At 41.0% G+C, this 15,910-nt stretch overlaps 1 protein-coding gene across 1 annotated transcript in view; it reads left to right on the top strand.

The window, feature by feature from the left end:
• Positions 1–658: 658 nt before the first annotated feature.
• LOC103112191 (guanylate cyclase soluble subunit beta-2-like) overlaps positions 659–15,910 on the top strand; it is a 53,669-nt gene continuing 38,417 nt past the window's right edge. Inside the window, exon 1 of the mRNA XM_016187475.2 lies at positions 659–740. Within this exon, the coding sequence (XP_016042961.2) occupies positions 674–740 (67 nt within the window). The 5' untranslated portion in view covers positions 659–673. The remainder of the gene's footprint in view (positions 741–15,910) is intronic.

Below are 15,910 nucleotides of genomic sequence, written 5' to 3'. Positions count from 1 at the left end.
GTGAACAATTTGATCCAAAGCAGATTCTCAATAAAGAGAAGTGTTATGTACACTATCATTAGGGTCCATAATTAGCTTTTAGTTCAATATAACTAAGAACTTTCTATCAAAGACTGCAGTCTGCAAATGGGAATACCCATCCTAAGAGTGAGCTTCCTGTCACTGGAAACTTTCAAGAAGAAGCGGAAAGGTAAATAGAGAGAGTATAGGGTAGGAAATTTCACACCTCTCTCCTCCATCAGAGAATCTGATGATGTATACCTGGATGAATGCAAGTGCTCTCTATACTCTTTAACCATTCTCTCTGCCCAGGTTTTTCTTCTTTGCCTACCTTTTCAGTTTCTGTTTGACATCCCTTTTCCTAGGGAAGCATTCCCTGAACAACCTCATTTTCCCTGAATTTTCTGAATTATGAACTAAAATTTAATGTTTCACAAGGAACAAGCTAGGAGGAAAACTCTCTGACTCCCAGGTTAAATTTCTTTTCCCCTGACTGTTGTAAGACCGAAGTCCATAAATAACATGGTCATACTTCACTGCCTCCCACCCCTATGATCAGGAGTGTTTTCATTATGGTACATTTTACTGGGTCAGTGACTATATTCCTGAGATGGTCTCCATTGCACCTATTGATTTACATTTCAGAGCTTCTACTGAAGTGCAAGATTCCTTCATGACTTACACAGTGTATGATGACACCATCACCCTGAAGCTTATCCAGGAGGCCTGCAACGTTCTAGGTAAGTGAGAAAAGGGGTTGTCAGGTAGGCAAAATAACTCACTTGGATAGTGCAGTGCTCTGCCACATGTACAATCATGCTGTGTTCTTTTCCACTCACTATCACAGAAGCAAAGGGCTTATTTTGACTTTCTGAGACTGCTGTAGCAATAGGAAAGCACAATCAATTCTTGTTCTCCATAGCAACTCTGTTGTATATAGTTTCTGAAAATCCTGAGCTACAAAGCATGTGTATTCCTAGGGCATATACAGGGTTAGATTTCTGAGAGCTTTTGCTCACATGTTCATGAGCTCATCAATGAATAACTTTGTTTTGGGTGTTTTTCTGTTAAAGACACCTTATTTTAAGTGTATTATCATTATCTATTAACACTGGACTCACAGCCAACAACAGTACAGCTCATGCCTGAATGTGTATTTTCTGTGAAGCCTCTCACACCTCTGCCTGCTTGCTGAGACACACAGACAGCACTTCAGCACTATATTTTGGGGTCGGGACACTGGACAGCAACATTTTCAAGAAAAGTGCAAAAATACAGCAACATAGTACAACTTGCAGAAAGGACACTTATGTTCAGTGAGATCTGAAACAAGAACATGGCTCACTTTTTTGTTTGACCTCCACTGATAACATTTGTGTAAGGTGAGTCACATTGTTCTCTGCTCCACACCTGTCCACAAATTGTAAAGTTCTGTGAAAACTCATCTGGGGATCACAAAGAAATTTGGGCAATTTGGTAAATTTGTGAACACAGAATCTACAAGTAATGAAAGTCAACTATACCACCAACTAGGTGGTTCAATATAGAAATTCATTCTTTCACATTTTGGGGGACCAGAATCTGAAATCAAGTTTCCAGCAGGCCTATATCATCTCTGAAAGTCCCAGGGAGAAATCCTTCCAATTATAGGTTCTGGTTTTCTCTGTTGTGCCTTGTGCAGCAGACCTCCAATGGCTGCTTCTGTTTTTACATGATTGTCATTCTTTAGTATCTTAGTTTCCTTTTTCTTGTAAGGATCCCAGTCATACTGGATTTATAATTCAGCCTAAATGGATATGACTTTATCTTAATTTGATTCTACAAAAAGAGTTTTTTTAAAAAATATATATAATTTATTTATTTATTTACTTACTTAATTTTGTTTACCAGAGCACTGCTCAGCTCTGGCTTATGGTGGTGCAGGGGACTGAACCTGGACTTTGGAGCCTCAGGCTCTTTGCATAACCATTATGCTCTACCCCCGCCCTAAAGACACAGTTTCTAAAACAGGTTAAATTCATAAGTTCTGGGTGGACATGAAAGTTTAAGGAACATTAACCTACAAAATTCATGTCCATTTGAGAAGCTCTAGGCTTGTGAGTGCTCTCTCTGTTGCTGGGATCTTGCATATATGTGATTTTATTGCTTCTAAAGATGATTCTTGTTTTCACTTTTTTTCTTTTCTTTTTTTTTTTTGTCTCCAGGTTTATTGCTGGGGTTCAGTGCCTACACTACAAATCCACTGCTCCCAGTGGCCATCTTTTTTCCCATTGTTGTTGTTGCTGTTATTTTTGTTATTGTTGATGCTGTTGTTGGATAGGACAGAGAGAAACTGAGAGAGGAGGGGAAGACAGTGAAGGGGAGAGAAGGACAGACACTTGCAGACCTGCTTCACTGTCTGTGAAGCGACCCCCCCCTGCAGGTGGGGAGCTGGGAACTTGAACCGGGATCCTTGCAATGGGTCCTTGCACTTCATACCATGTGTGCTTAATCTGGTACACAACTACCCAGCCCATTTTCATTCTTTTTACTAGTACTAACACACACACACACACACACGAAGAGCCACCACAGTAGCAGAGTTTCCCCAGGTACTGTGGTACTCCCATGTGGTGCTGGGGTTCAAAAGTGGACCATGTTAATTAGTCCAACCCCTGTGGAGAACAGTCTGGAAAGCCCTCATAAGGCTATAAATGGACCTTTCTTGTGAACCAGCAGTTCCTCTCCTAGGGATATATTGTAAGGACTCAAACATACCCATCCAAAAAATATGTGTACACTTAAGCTCATAGCAGCAAAACTCCAAAACCCAGAAACAACCCAGGTGTCCAACAACAGATGACTGGGTGAGAAAGTTGTGGAATCCTATTTAGCTATTAAGAATAATGAACCTACTTTCTTTAATCCTGGATGGAACTAGAAGGAATTATGTCAACTGAGATAAACCAGAAACAGAAAGACAAGTCTGAGATGATCCCACTCATAAACAGAAGTTGAGAAGGAAGAACAGAAAGGGAAATACAAAGCAGAATTTGACTGACTTTGGAATATTACACCAAAGTAAAAACTCTGATGGGAGGGTAGGGTAGATTTTCAGGAGGGTGGGGGGAGAAATGGTGGCAGGAATGGTGTTAATATATACTCCTATTAACTTATAGTCTTATAAATCACTATTCAATCAATATGAGAGGGGGAAATAGATTGAATGTCTTGAGCTTTTTAATGCATAGACTTCAGTTCTGAGTAAATGTTCCTTTAATCTGAGCACTTAAGGTTTCAAATTAACAAATTGAGTGAATTTCAAGACTGGACTTAAGCTGTTAATGCATTTCTTTTTTCTTTTTTTATTTAAATTTATTTTCCCTTTTGTTGCCCTTGTTGTTTTTCATTGTTGTTATAGTTATTGTTGTTATTGATGTCATTGTTGTTAGATAGGACAGAGAGAAATGGAGAGAGGAGGGGAAGACAGAGGGGGGGAAAGAAAGATAGACACCTGAAGACCTCCTTCACCACCTGTGAAGCGACTCCCCTGCAGGTGGGGAGCTGGGGGCTCGAACTGGGATCCTTACACCAGTCCTTGCGCTTTGCACCATGTGTGCTTAACCCGCTGCGCTACCGCCCAACTCCCTGTTAATGCATTTCTAATAATAAATTTTTTTTCAAATATTAAATCATGGGCAATCTTAGACCAGGGAGACCAGAAGCAATTGTCTTGTCAGTATATAAGATATAGTTATTTGTAAATAGCATTAAATAACATAAATCATGGTAAGGTCTTGTATGGAACCTCTGGAGCCTTGTTCATTTTCCTTCATACTTCTTTTGATCCATCCCATTTGATACTACATCTGCTGATCTCAATCAAATCAGTACAGCCAGGGCTACCTCAACATATTTTACTTTGATCTATGTCCAGAGATGCCAGGCCTTGGATGTCTGCCTTCCAGCTCTAATACTTGGGTGAGAATTTTCCTAGCTCACAGGACTCTAAAGTTCCATTTCAGGTGGCACACCTCATGGCAGAGTTATAGAACTGAGATATCTATCTCAGGGCACATGAGATAGAGCACATGTGCATATGTATCCATAATTAGGGGGAAATATATGCCTTAAAGTAAAAGTGTGCACTAGTCTACAGTGATTCAGCAAAGCAAGTAGAAAGACCTAAAAAAGGACACCATAAACTACTTAATCAAATGGTCTCTACATAGACCTAGATACCTTCCTTACCTACTTCCTAATTCACTTCCCTCAGTCACTTTAATCCTAGCCCTATCAGATAAAGTTAAGGACTACAAAAGCTGCATAAGGGCAAGGAACTGGCACATTCTAATGACAGCCCTTTTGGTCACTACCGGGCCACCCCATCATCTGGGGCCCTAGTCAGGGAATCCTGGGGTTCCCACATAGATGGGCCTAGACCTCTAACAGATCCCTTTCTACACCATCGCTGGCCATCTCCAATAGGAACATCATAAACCCTTTTGTGGGCCCATGTAGGACCTTGCCCTCAGTGTAGAACAACAGTGGTAAATTGTCTCCCTTTGAGCACAGGTGCAAGCCTGTAATAGTGCCCCCTCAGCTGTTCCCTCAGCATGCCTGCCAGAGAGATTCTGCTTTATGTTCCCCTGTTTTTTTATTAATTAATAAAGATTTATTTATACGAGGGGCCAGACAGTGCCCACACGGATGAGTGCACATGTTACAATCAGAAGGACCTGAGTCCCCAAGTGTCCTGTCTCCACCTACAGAAGGGATGATTTGAGAGTAGTGAAGCAAGTCTACAGGTGTCTCTATCTCTTCCTCTCTATTCCCCTTCCCTCTCAATCTCTCTTTGTCCTGTCAAATAAAAAAATTAGCAAAAATTAAAAAGAGAGAGAGAAAGAGGAGAGAAAGAGAAAACCAGAGTATCATTCTGGAATATGTAACATCAGGGGTCAAACTCAGAATCTCAGGCTTGAGAGTCCAGTACTTTATCTACTGCACTATATTCCAGGCCACATGCTTTGTGTTCCTAATATTATTACTTTTCTTAATATAAACTACATGACAGTGATATGTAATATGGTTTTGGAACCATACCAGCAGAGCCTTTCCTTATTCAAACTGCACCAGCTTATATTCGAAGGTCCCAGTGCTGCAAGGCTATCCAAGGGAAGGCTGGTACCCCTAGCAGATCTGACTGTTGACAATCACCCCTTTCTTCCAGCTAAGTAGAAGCTTTCAGTTACTTTGCCTCCATAGAAAGAGTGAAAATCACTTAGTGGACATTCTGTACTGAAAAAGGACTATTTAGGTACAATCTGAAAAGCTAGAATTTTGACAGAACTTGGAAAATCAACGAGCAAAGAAAAGTTTATCCTGGGTGGTGGAATGATGACCACCTTCAGCCTTTTCATGGTTTTTAGTTCAAGGGATCCCAGCTGCAGGAGGATGTGGTAGCCACACCCTGCAGTCTTAGTTTGGTTGTAGGCCGTTGGCCAGAGGACATTTTGGCCTCCTTTTTGAAAGAGCACAAGGATTTTGCTCTTTCATGACAACTCTGTGACCTTGAGGCAATGACAAAATTCCATTGAGACCTTCCTCCACAAAAAAAGGACTAAACCCACCTCAAAGGGTTCTGAGAAGAAAGGAATTAAATCAGATAACAAATGCAAGGTACTTAGCAATACACAGGGTGCAGAGTATACTCAGCAAACTTGAAACTCAATGGTGAATCCGAAGGGAAGCTAGTTTTGTACCTCTGGCCACTGTCCCTTCAAAGTAGAGACATGATTTGTTGTTTTTCTTGAATGGCTATGGTATAAAATTATGTTCTGGGCTCTCTGAGTGGTGGTTGGCAAACTGTATATAGTCTCTGGGCCAAATCTGGCTTCCTGACTATTTTTGTAAATAAAGCTTTATTGGAACACAGCTGTACCCATCTGTTTATGTATTCTATGTCTGATTTTATTCTGTAATGACAGATCTGAGTAATTCTAACACTGAAAATATTTACTGTCTGCTCTTCACAGAAAAAAAAGTTTTCTCATTTCATGCTGTATAGAATGGATCTATAATAAACAGGCATTATATATATATATATATATTTTTTTTTTTTTCCTCCAGGGTTATTGCTGGGCTTGGTGCCTGCACCATGAATCCACTGCTCCTGGAGGCCATTTTTCCCCATTTTGTTGCCCTTGTTGTTGTAGCCTCGTTGTGGTTATTATTATTGCCATTGTTGATGTTGTTCATTGTTGGATAGGACAGAGAGAAATGGAGAGAGGAGGGGAAGACAGAGAGGGGGAGAGAAAGATAGACACCTGCAGACCTGCTTCACCACCTGTGAAGGGACTCCCCTGCAGGTGGGGAGCCAGGGGCTTGAACCGGGATCCCTCCGCTGGTCCTTGCGCCACATGCGCTCAACCCACTGCACCACTGCCCAACCCCCAGGCATTATAATTTTTTAACTTTTTTTTTTAATTTAAAAACTACCATGGACTGAATTGTGTTCTATTACAAACTTCTATTGCGAAGTCCTTCCTCTCAATGTGATGATATTAGACAATGATTAAGTTTATATCAGATCATGAGGGTGGAACTCTCATGATGGAATTAGTGCCCAAAGGATGACTCCCCAAGAGTTAGCTCTCTTCCTCTCCTACCTCTGCCTTGTCATGTGAAGACAAAGTGAGAAACCACGAAGTGAGTTCTTAGTAGAACCCTATCAGGCTGGTATTTCAGGCTGGTATTGGACTTTGAACTTGTCTTTGAACTTGTGAGAAATTCATCTTTGTTGCCTATATTCAGAAGTCTACAGTGTTCTGTTATGGAATTCCTAGAACACTAGGACAGAAGTACTAGGAGGTTTCAGATCTCCAGAAATAAATATCATACACATCCAATATTATGCCTAGTCCTATGTGTTTATGACCCTGACCAGCACCTTTAGCAAAAAAAAGTTGCCACATACCTTTTTTTATTTTTTTAATTTTAGATTTTATTTTTTATTTTTTTTATTTAAGAAAGGATTAATTAACAAAACCATAAGGTAGGAGGGGTACAACTCCACACAATTCCCACCACCCAATCTCCATAACCCACCCCCTCCCCTGATAGCTTTCCCATTCTCTATCCCTCTGGGAGCATGGACCCAGGGTCATTGAGGGTCGCAGAAGGTAGAAGGTCTGGCTTCTGTAATTGCTTCCCCGCTGAACATGGGCGTTGACTGGTCAGTCCATACTCCCAGTCTGCCTCTCTCTTTCCCTAGTAGGGTGTGTCTCTGGGGAAGCTGAGCTCCAGGACACATTGGTGGAGTCTTCAATCCAGGGAAGCCTGGCCAGCATCCTGGTGGCATCTGGAACCTGGTGATTGAAAAGAGAGTTAACATACGAAGCCAAACAAATTGTTGAGCAATCATGGACCCAAAGGTTGGAATAGTGGAGAGGAAGTTTTAGGGAGGTACTCACTGCAAACTCTAGTGTACTTCTGCTTTCAGGTATATATTTTTGCAGTAGTTTATGGATACATGTGAGCATAAGCTCTCTCTCACAGAAACTGGTGTATATCTAGGTTATGGGACTTTGTTAGAAAGTGAACCACCTGAGATGAAATTAGAGTGTACTATAAAAGGAAAGGTCTCACCCGAGTAATGAAGCTGAAGGGTTGTCATTCCACACGTGAAGTCTCTGGACACAGTCTGAGATGAAGCATGTTGAGGTGGCAATCGTTGCATTGGTTAGGTTGTGATCAGCGGATGCAATATTATTTGATATGGATTGGGAGAGGCATACAGGAAAGTGGGCCCTATCCAAGGGTTCCAGGACTGGGGGAAGTAGGGGGTCTATAGTGGAGATGTGAGGTTCCTGCTGTCTTAGGGTTCAAAAAGACAATCAATAGTTAATGTTATCATCACATTATTTGGTAATTGCATTAACTTTGAAAAGTCCTTTTGTTAGGGTTTGCTGTACAGTATCCAGTATCTTGTATATAGCTGTGCTATTGGATGCTTCTAATCTACTTGGTCTAGGCTTTTAAGAGAGTCCGCATATCAAATACACCGCCTATATATTAAAAAGATTCAGTTTGTGTTTTGAGAAACTTTGAGACATACAACTGATTTTCCCCCTCCCAAATTAATTAACTAGTGATTTATATGTCTACATTTTGCTAGGAGTGTACATAAACATCATTCCCACCACCAAAAGACTGTGACCCATCCCTCCCACCCACTCCCACCCCCCACTGGCCCAGGAAGATGCATGTCTACCCCTCACCACTGGGTTTTTACTTTGGTGCCCTACTTACAATTTGATCAGGTCCTGCTTTTAGTTTCCCTTTCAGATCTTCTTCCTCAACTTCTGTTGATGAGTGGGATCATCCCATACTCATCTTTATCTTTCTGACTTAGTTCACTTAACATAATTCCTTCTAGCTCTGTCCAAGATGATTCAGAGAGGGTGGGTTCATTGTTCTTGATAGCTGCATTGTATTCCATTGTGTATATATACCACAGCTTTCTCAGCCACTCATCTGTTGTTGGGCACCTGGGTTGCTTCCAGGTTTTAGCTATTATGAATTGTGCTGCTATGTACATAGGAGTACACACCTCTTTTTGGTTGGGTGTTATGGAGTCCTTGGGGTATAACCCCAGGAGAGGAATTACTGGATCATATGGAAAGTCCATGTCTAGCCTTCTGAGAGTTTTCCAGACTGCTCTCCACAGAGGCTGTACCAATTTACATTCCCACCAGCAATGTAAAAAGGTTCCTCTGTCCCCACATCCTCTCCAGCATTTGTTGCTGCTGTCCTTTTTGATGTATGCCATTCTTATAGGAGTGAGGTGGTATCTTAGTGTTGTCTTAATTTGCATTTCTCTGACAATCAGTGACCTAGAGCAGTTTTTCATATGTTTGTTAGCCTTTTGGGTCTCCTCTGTAGTGAATGTTTTGTTCATATCCTCTGCCCATTTTTGGATGGGGTCATTTGCTTTTTTGGTGCTAAGTTTGCTGAGCTCTTTATATATCTTGGTGATTAGTTTCTTGTCTGATGTCTGGCATATGAAGATCTTCTCCCATTCTGTGAGGGGTCTCTCTGTTTGTTTAATAGTTTCTTTGGATGTGCAGAAGCTTTTCAATTTGATGTAGTCCCATTGGTTTGTTTCTGCTTTAGTCTTCCTTGCAATTGGGTTTGATTCATCAAAGTTGTCCTTGAGGTGTAGGTGGGAAAGTATTTTACCAATGTTTTCCTCTAAGTATTTGATTGTTTCTGGTCTGACATCTAGGTCTTTGATCCATTTGGAGTTGATTTTTGTTTCTGGTGAGATAAAGTGGTTCAATTTCATTTTTCTGCATGTTTCAACCCAGTTTTCCCAGCACCATTTATTAAAGAGAGCCTCCTTTTTCCATTTAATCCTTTGGGCCCCCTTATCAAAGATTAGATGCCCATAGGTGTTGGGGCCACATACCTTTTCTAACTCATTCACTATTCTAAACCAATCAATGCATTTTGAAGCAGCAACACGTCAGCATACTTGTATGTGGGCTGATCCACATTGCCATTCCACCAAAGGCCAGTGTGTGTCATTGTAATTGCTGTCTAGTTGTGAAAATCAGAAGGGCATTTCTCTCTCTCTCTCTCTACCTCCCTCCCTCCTCCTCTTGCCCCCCCTCCCCATTTTGCCATTAGGGTTATTGCTAGGGCTTAGTGGCTGCATGACAACAAATCCATCACACCTGGTGGCCATTTCTTTCTTTCTTCTTTTGTTTTGTGATAGAAAAGAGAAATTGAGAGGGTAGAGGGTGGTAGGAAGAGAGATACCTGCAGACCTGCTTCACTGCTCATTAAGCTGCCCCCACTGCAGGTAGAGAACAGACTGGAACACAGGACCTTCTGCATTGTAATGTTTACATTCAACCAGAGCATTTTTCTGAAAGGGCATGTCAGTTTGGAGCACATTTTACAGATGAAAAGTTGGGACTCAGAATTGAACAGATATATGCATGAGATTGGAATAGGATACTCTGGGAGTTGTAGGTTATGTGGTTCCTCTTTCTCTTTTCTTTCTACAAATAAATTATCTCCCATGAGTCAGCTCCCAGGAGAGGGCTTGGTCCTGCCAGAGAACTTGCAGAAAATATATTTAACAGTTTAACAAAGTACAGTGCAATAACTCCTCCCTTAGACAAAGACAAAAGCATTCTCAGAGAGCACCAGACAGTCTGCCTTCCAAGTGTACTCCAAAATGTGACTTCCCTACCTTTAAGCAATTGTGGGATGTTCCCAGACCACTCTGCTACTGCATAGCTCTGTGCTTTCCAATTAGCATATTTAGGATGGGGCCAGATGGCAGGTTGAGCATTGCAAAAGGAATTATTCTTTATATGAATAAGTGCCTACTTAGTGTGTAAGTGGGTTATTAGTGATCTGAAGTGACAAGATTCAAAACAATACACAACAGCCATTTGGCACAGCTGGCTGAGTCGGGACTTTGCTTTCTGAGAAACTACTAGTAAAATGTGTTTCAACAGTTAGTTATCAGCAAGTGATTCTTTTCTACAACTCCCTATAAAATAAGAAGAATGAAACAAAATTTATAAAGTCCTAAATTGGGCATGATAATATTTTATCTTTTACCATGACCCTCAGAGGCAGTACAAGTAACTCAGACAATGAAATCAACAAGACACAGAGCATTAAATGGGCTCTATGACTCCATGATGCCCAGCTTCCCAGATCAGTGCTGAAGGCACAGAGTAGAGGAGCCTCTAGCAAGGACCCTGGAGTTGCATCTCTTTGTGAGTTCAACCACTGCATGTTGCTAACAGTGTCACATGGAGCAAGTTCCTCCTTGGTGAAAGAGAAGTGAGAGTTATAACTCCTATCTCAAAGAGTTGTCTTACAGAGTAAAAGAGTATGTGTCAAGAAATCTGAGCAAGGCAGGCACTCAACAGAGCAGTGAGCCCCTAGCCCTGAATCCCTCCTGCAGGCTCTGGCACTGGGCTAGGATGACTTCCCTTTCAAAATTTGTGACAAGCAGGCAAATTTTTAGCTACCAGGTAAGTCTGTTTTACCACACTCAGCTGAGCAACCCAATTTCCCAGCTGCTTTTCCTGGATCCCCTGGTAAACTAATTGCTACATCTGGAGTCCAATCTGCCAAACATGTAGTCTGTTTACAGCTGGAAACCTATGGCACCAACAAGAGTAGCTGGTTTTTGTTTGTTTGTTTTCTATTTTTTTGTTTTCCCCCAAAGCACTGCTCAGCTCTGACTTAGGGTGGTGCTGGAGATTAGGCTTGAGACCTCAGAAGCTCAGGTATGAAAGTTGCTTGCATAACCATTTATACTATCTCCCTAGCCCATTCCTCTCCTTAAAAAAAAAAAAAAAAATTCCTAGTCACAAAACATGTTCCCATTTGGGGTTGCGGTATAGCTCAATTGATAGAATGTGGACCTCACAATGTGACAGGACGCTGGTGTGAGCTCCTGGCACCACGGCAGGAACAACATTCACAAACAGTAATGTGGTGTCTTTTTCCCTCCCTCCACCTGATATTACAAGGAAGAAAGAGGGGCACCGGGTGGTGGTGCAGCAGATTAAGCGCACACAGCATGAAGTACAAAGACCAGCGTGAGGATCCTGGTTCGAGCCCCTCAGCTCCCCACCTCCAGGGGTCACTTTACGGACAGGGAAGTAGGTCTACAGGCTTCTATCTATCTTTCCTCCTCTCTGTCTTCCCCATTTCTCTTGATTTCTCTCTGTCCTATTGAACAACAATGACAACAACAACAATAATAGTACTAACAACAATAAAAACAGCAACAATAAACAACAAGGGCAACAAAAGGGAAGAAAATAGCCTCCAGGAGCAGTGGATTCATAGTGCACGCACTGAGCCCCAGCAATAACCCTGGAAGCAAAAAAAAAAAAAGTCCTAGCAGTAGTGTTGAAGTCACACAAGTACACAAAAACACTGATGGCAAAAGCTGAAAAAACAGTTCCTCTAACCATTATCTCATGCTTGACTTAAAATGGCATCATTTGAGAGGGAGAGTGTTCTACATTAACCCTTCTTTCAAGGACAGTGAAGGTTACTCTTTTGGATACCGAATGTTTGAAAAACTGGTTACCCATTTTCAGCAATAGGCTTTCTAAAATGCACAGCATCCATTTTCCAGTCTTGTGGGGTAGCACATTTGTGTGTGTGTGTGTGTATGTGGCTCAATGAGGTCACCAGGAGACATAGCTCTTGTCTATTGTATGGGGGGTGTGTAGGGAGGGAGTTGTAGGGAAGCCTGGCACCAGCTTTGCTAGGGCTTCACACATTCTCTGCCTCACTGCCAGGGCACAAAGACTACATTATCCATGGGAAGCTGATGTCCAGTAAGGCCTCTGGAATGTTATAAATTTTGTTAGGCATGATTAGGGCATTGTGATGATTTTTAAAATGTCTTTATCTTGTTAGAAACTCATAATGAAATATTTATGGTGCACTATCTTCTGGTGCCAACATTTGGCCATGTTGGCTCTATCCCCTGTCCTGTGAAGCCCAGCTCTGCTTTTTCCAGTCCCTTGAACTGTCACCCAGCAAGCTAGAAGTAAACATTTCCAGGTGACGCAGAAGAGCCAAGCTTGTTAAGTCAGAAAGTATGAGTTTATACATCATTCCAGTTGAAAAAGCTTCCTAGGCTCCACACCTCCCCTGGAAGCCAAGTACAGACATTTTGTGACAGCTATTTTCCTGGCAACAAAGACATCTTCTATTAAAAATAAAAATACATTTTCACACAAACATGAAAGTAAAATCAAAGCCCACGTATCCTTCACCCAGCTTCAGTAATCATTAATATTCTGCCAATCTTGTTCCATCTCTCCACTTCCTCCACCCATTCTCTGGTTTTGTTTTTGCTGGAATATCTTAAAGCAAATTCTCAGGTTTCCCCATAATTTTACCCGTAAATATTTCAGTATGAGTTTCTAACAAGATAAAGACATTTAAAAACATCATCATAATGCCCTGATTATACCTAACAAAATTCATAATGTTACAGAGGCCCAGCTGGATCTCAGCTGACCAAGGATAAATGTGGTCTTTGTGGTCTTATTATATTGGGTTTCCTGAGGTCTTTTCAGGACAATGAGAAAGAACTTTTTACTTTGACATAATTTCAAACTCTCAGAAGTTTGCAGTAAAAGTATAAAGAATTCTCAAATATTTTTCATCCATGATCTCCAAATGTTAACATTTAACCATTTATATTATTATTATTATTATTAATTGCTTTGGTGAATCTGGATCATGGGTATATAGGATTTCACTGTTCTTGGGCCAACTTTTTCATTCATTCATTCATTCATTCATTCATTCACTAAGGCACACATTCACACACACACACACACACACACACACACACACACACACACACAGAGGGAGGGTGACATGTGGTGGCTCCTCCCATGTGTTATCAGGGGGTTGATTCTGAAAGTAGAGTACAAGGCAAGCATCCTACCCAATGAACTGTCTTCTGGTTCCAGTATTTTACCATAATTGCTCTATCCTTCTTTCTATTAATCTCCCCCTTTTTATTTGTAATTAATAGTAGGTTATATGATTATAATTGTATTGCACCAAAGTAAAAGACTCTGGGGGTGGGGAGGGTTCAGTCCCTTGACCATGATGGCAGAGGAAGACCTAGAGGGGGTTGAACTATTATGTGAAAAACTGAGAAATATTACACATGTACCAACTACTGTATTTTACTGTTGACTGTAAACCATTAATCCTCCCAATAAAGAAAAAAGATAATATTTCAGGGTGTTCCACAGTACACTCACTACCAAATTTTTGTGTCCCTACTCTCCCATATCCCAAATATAATCACCAGAGTTCTCACAAGTCTTAGAAACAGTTTACTTGTCTTCTTCTCCTTCTTCTCTCCCTCCTCCACAGTCACAAAAGATGTCCCAATTTGGGGCTGGAGAATAGGCTATAATACTTTAATTTCATTATTTATTTTGATGGCCAAATTCTCTAAGATTTAGCCAGTGAGAACTACTCTAAATTGACCCTTGCGGCCTTTTGTCATATCCATCTCCATCACTTTCTGATTTAAAAAAAATGTTATAACTCATCTTATCTCTTCCCAGCCCCAGTCCTAAAAATCTGTCACTTTTGCAAGGAACCCTGAAAACACACACACACACACACACACACACACACACACACACACACACACAGAGTCTACCTACCTACAACAATGATGAGTTTTGAGGTTTTATGGCTGTTTCCTAATCTAATACTATAGGTCTTCATTCTGTGTCCCTTTTTTTTGCAACTATAACTTCATTCTCACATAGTAAGAAACCTGATTCCCATTACCTACAAAATATTTACCTATATTCACAGATGTTCAGAAAGTCATTTCAGAATGGTTTTAGAATTGCTAATGTACACCACTGTGAAAAGGAAGCCTTCTAACTGCTGTTAAATGCTTTTGTAAAATTCCTTTTGTCTTTAGCCTGAGGATAAAGCAGTAAAAGTACCATGTTCAAATGTTGTTAGTTTACTTTTTTTTTTATGTGTAATTTACTTTTTATTCTTGGATAATTAGGGTACTCAAAAGTGCTGTTCGGCTAATATGTTTCTGTTTGTATTTCATCTTGTGCTTTCCTTAAATTTATTGACTTATTTTAAGAAAATGAATCAAATACACGATTCCCCATATCACAACTATAATCTCAGAGAAGACTTGGAATTTACCAAGCTATAGTTTTCTAACCTAACTCATCCTCACCACCATATAATGCCAACGGGAACCAATATCAATTGCCACTGGTTTAGCCTTCTGGTGATTATTTTTTCACAGACATGTGCTTCCTTATTTCCTCTTATTTACAGCACAAAAAATAGAACACTGAAAATTCTATAGAATTTTACATTGTGCTATCAAAAGTATGTGAAAGCCCAATCAGTAGTGCTTCATTCTCTCTTCCATTTTTTCACTTTCTCTCTTGCATTTTCTTGCCATTTCCTATATACCCCTGATTCTGTGACTTAATAAAGTTCACAGAATCCTAAATTCACTCAGGTTAAAGGTTACAAAGCAATACAAGTGTAATTTTAAAAGGGGACCTTTATCAAACTCCATTTGGCAATCATTCTCAACCAAAAATCTAGGAGAAGCACAAACCTCAGCACAGAAGAAAAACACCACACCCAAACCCAAGATCCTAGTTCAAGAAGACTCTCTGAGCCAGACGTCTTTTCCTATTAACAAAGTGAGCTGGGTGCCCAGAAACAAAACAACCTGGATATGCAACAAGCCACTTTGTGGAATTTTTTGAGGTTTACAGATTTAAAAGTAAAGTTAAACAGATCTTTCTGCACAAAGCTTCCATTGTCACTCTACTGTATCTGTGCTAGGCTTGCACACAGCATGAGAGAGAGATGTCTCTGGGAGAAGAGAGGCTCTGGGGAGCTGTGCTTTTCCTGGCAGGTAACAGGATGCACCTGCCCAGAGCCCCAGCACAGCTGGGTTTTCTCTACTTGACCCAGCTACATGGAGCAGGAAAGCAGGGGTGGGAGAAAACGAGGAGGAAGGGACAGCTCCATGTCTGCCCATGCTCTCTTCAGGAGTTCTCTACCCAGGGATTCATAAGCACGGAAAGAACTTGAGTGGAATTTATTTCATTTCCCTTGGGGGCTGGAAAGTGGCTCTTGATTGCTGTGATAAACAGGTTTGCCTGTGATGCGCCAGGAACAGACCCACAAACAGATATCCCACTGGAGGCAATTAGCACAGGCTGTTTCCCTTTCCCACCCTACTATCCCAAGCTTGGTCTAGATTCAAAAGGCTGGAATAATGCACTATATGGGTATATGCAAAATTCACCTCTGACAGACCCACCACACCAGCTCCGTGGGGACT

This window comes from Erinaceus europaeus, chromosome 7, assembly GCF_950295315.1.
Source record: "Erinaceus europaeus chromosome 7, mEriEur2.1, whole genome shotgun sequence".
Lineage (NCBI taxonomy): Eukaryota > Metazoa > Chordata > Mammalia > Eulipotyphla > Erinaceidae > Erinaceus > Erinaceus europaeus.
This window is presented reverse-complemented; position numbering and strand designations above follow the sequence as displayed.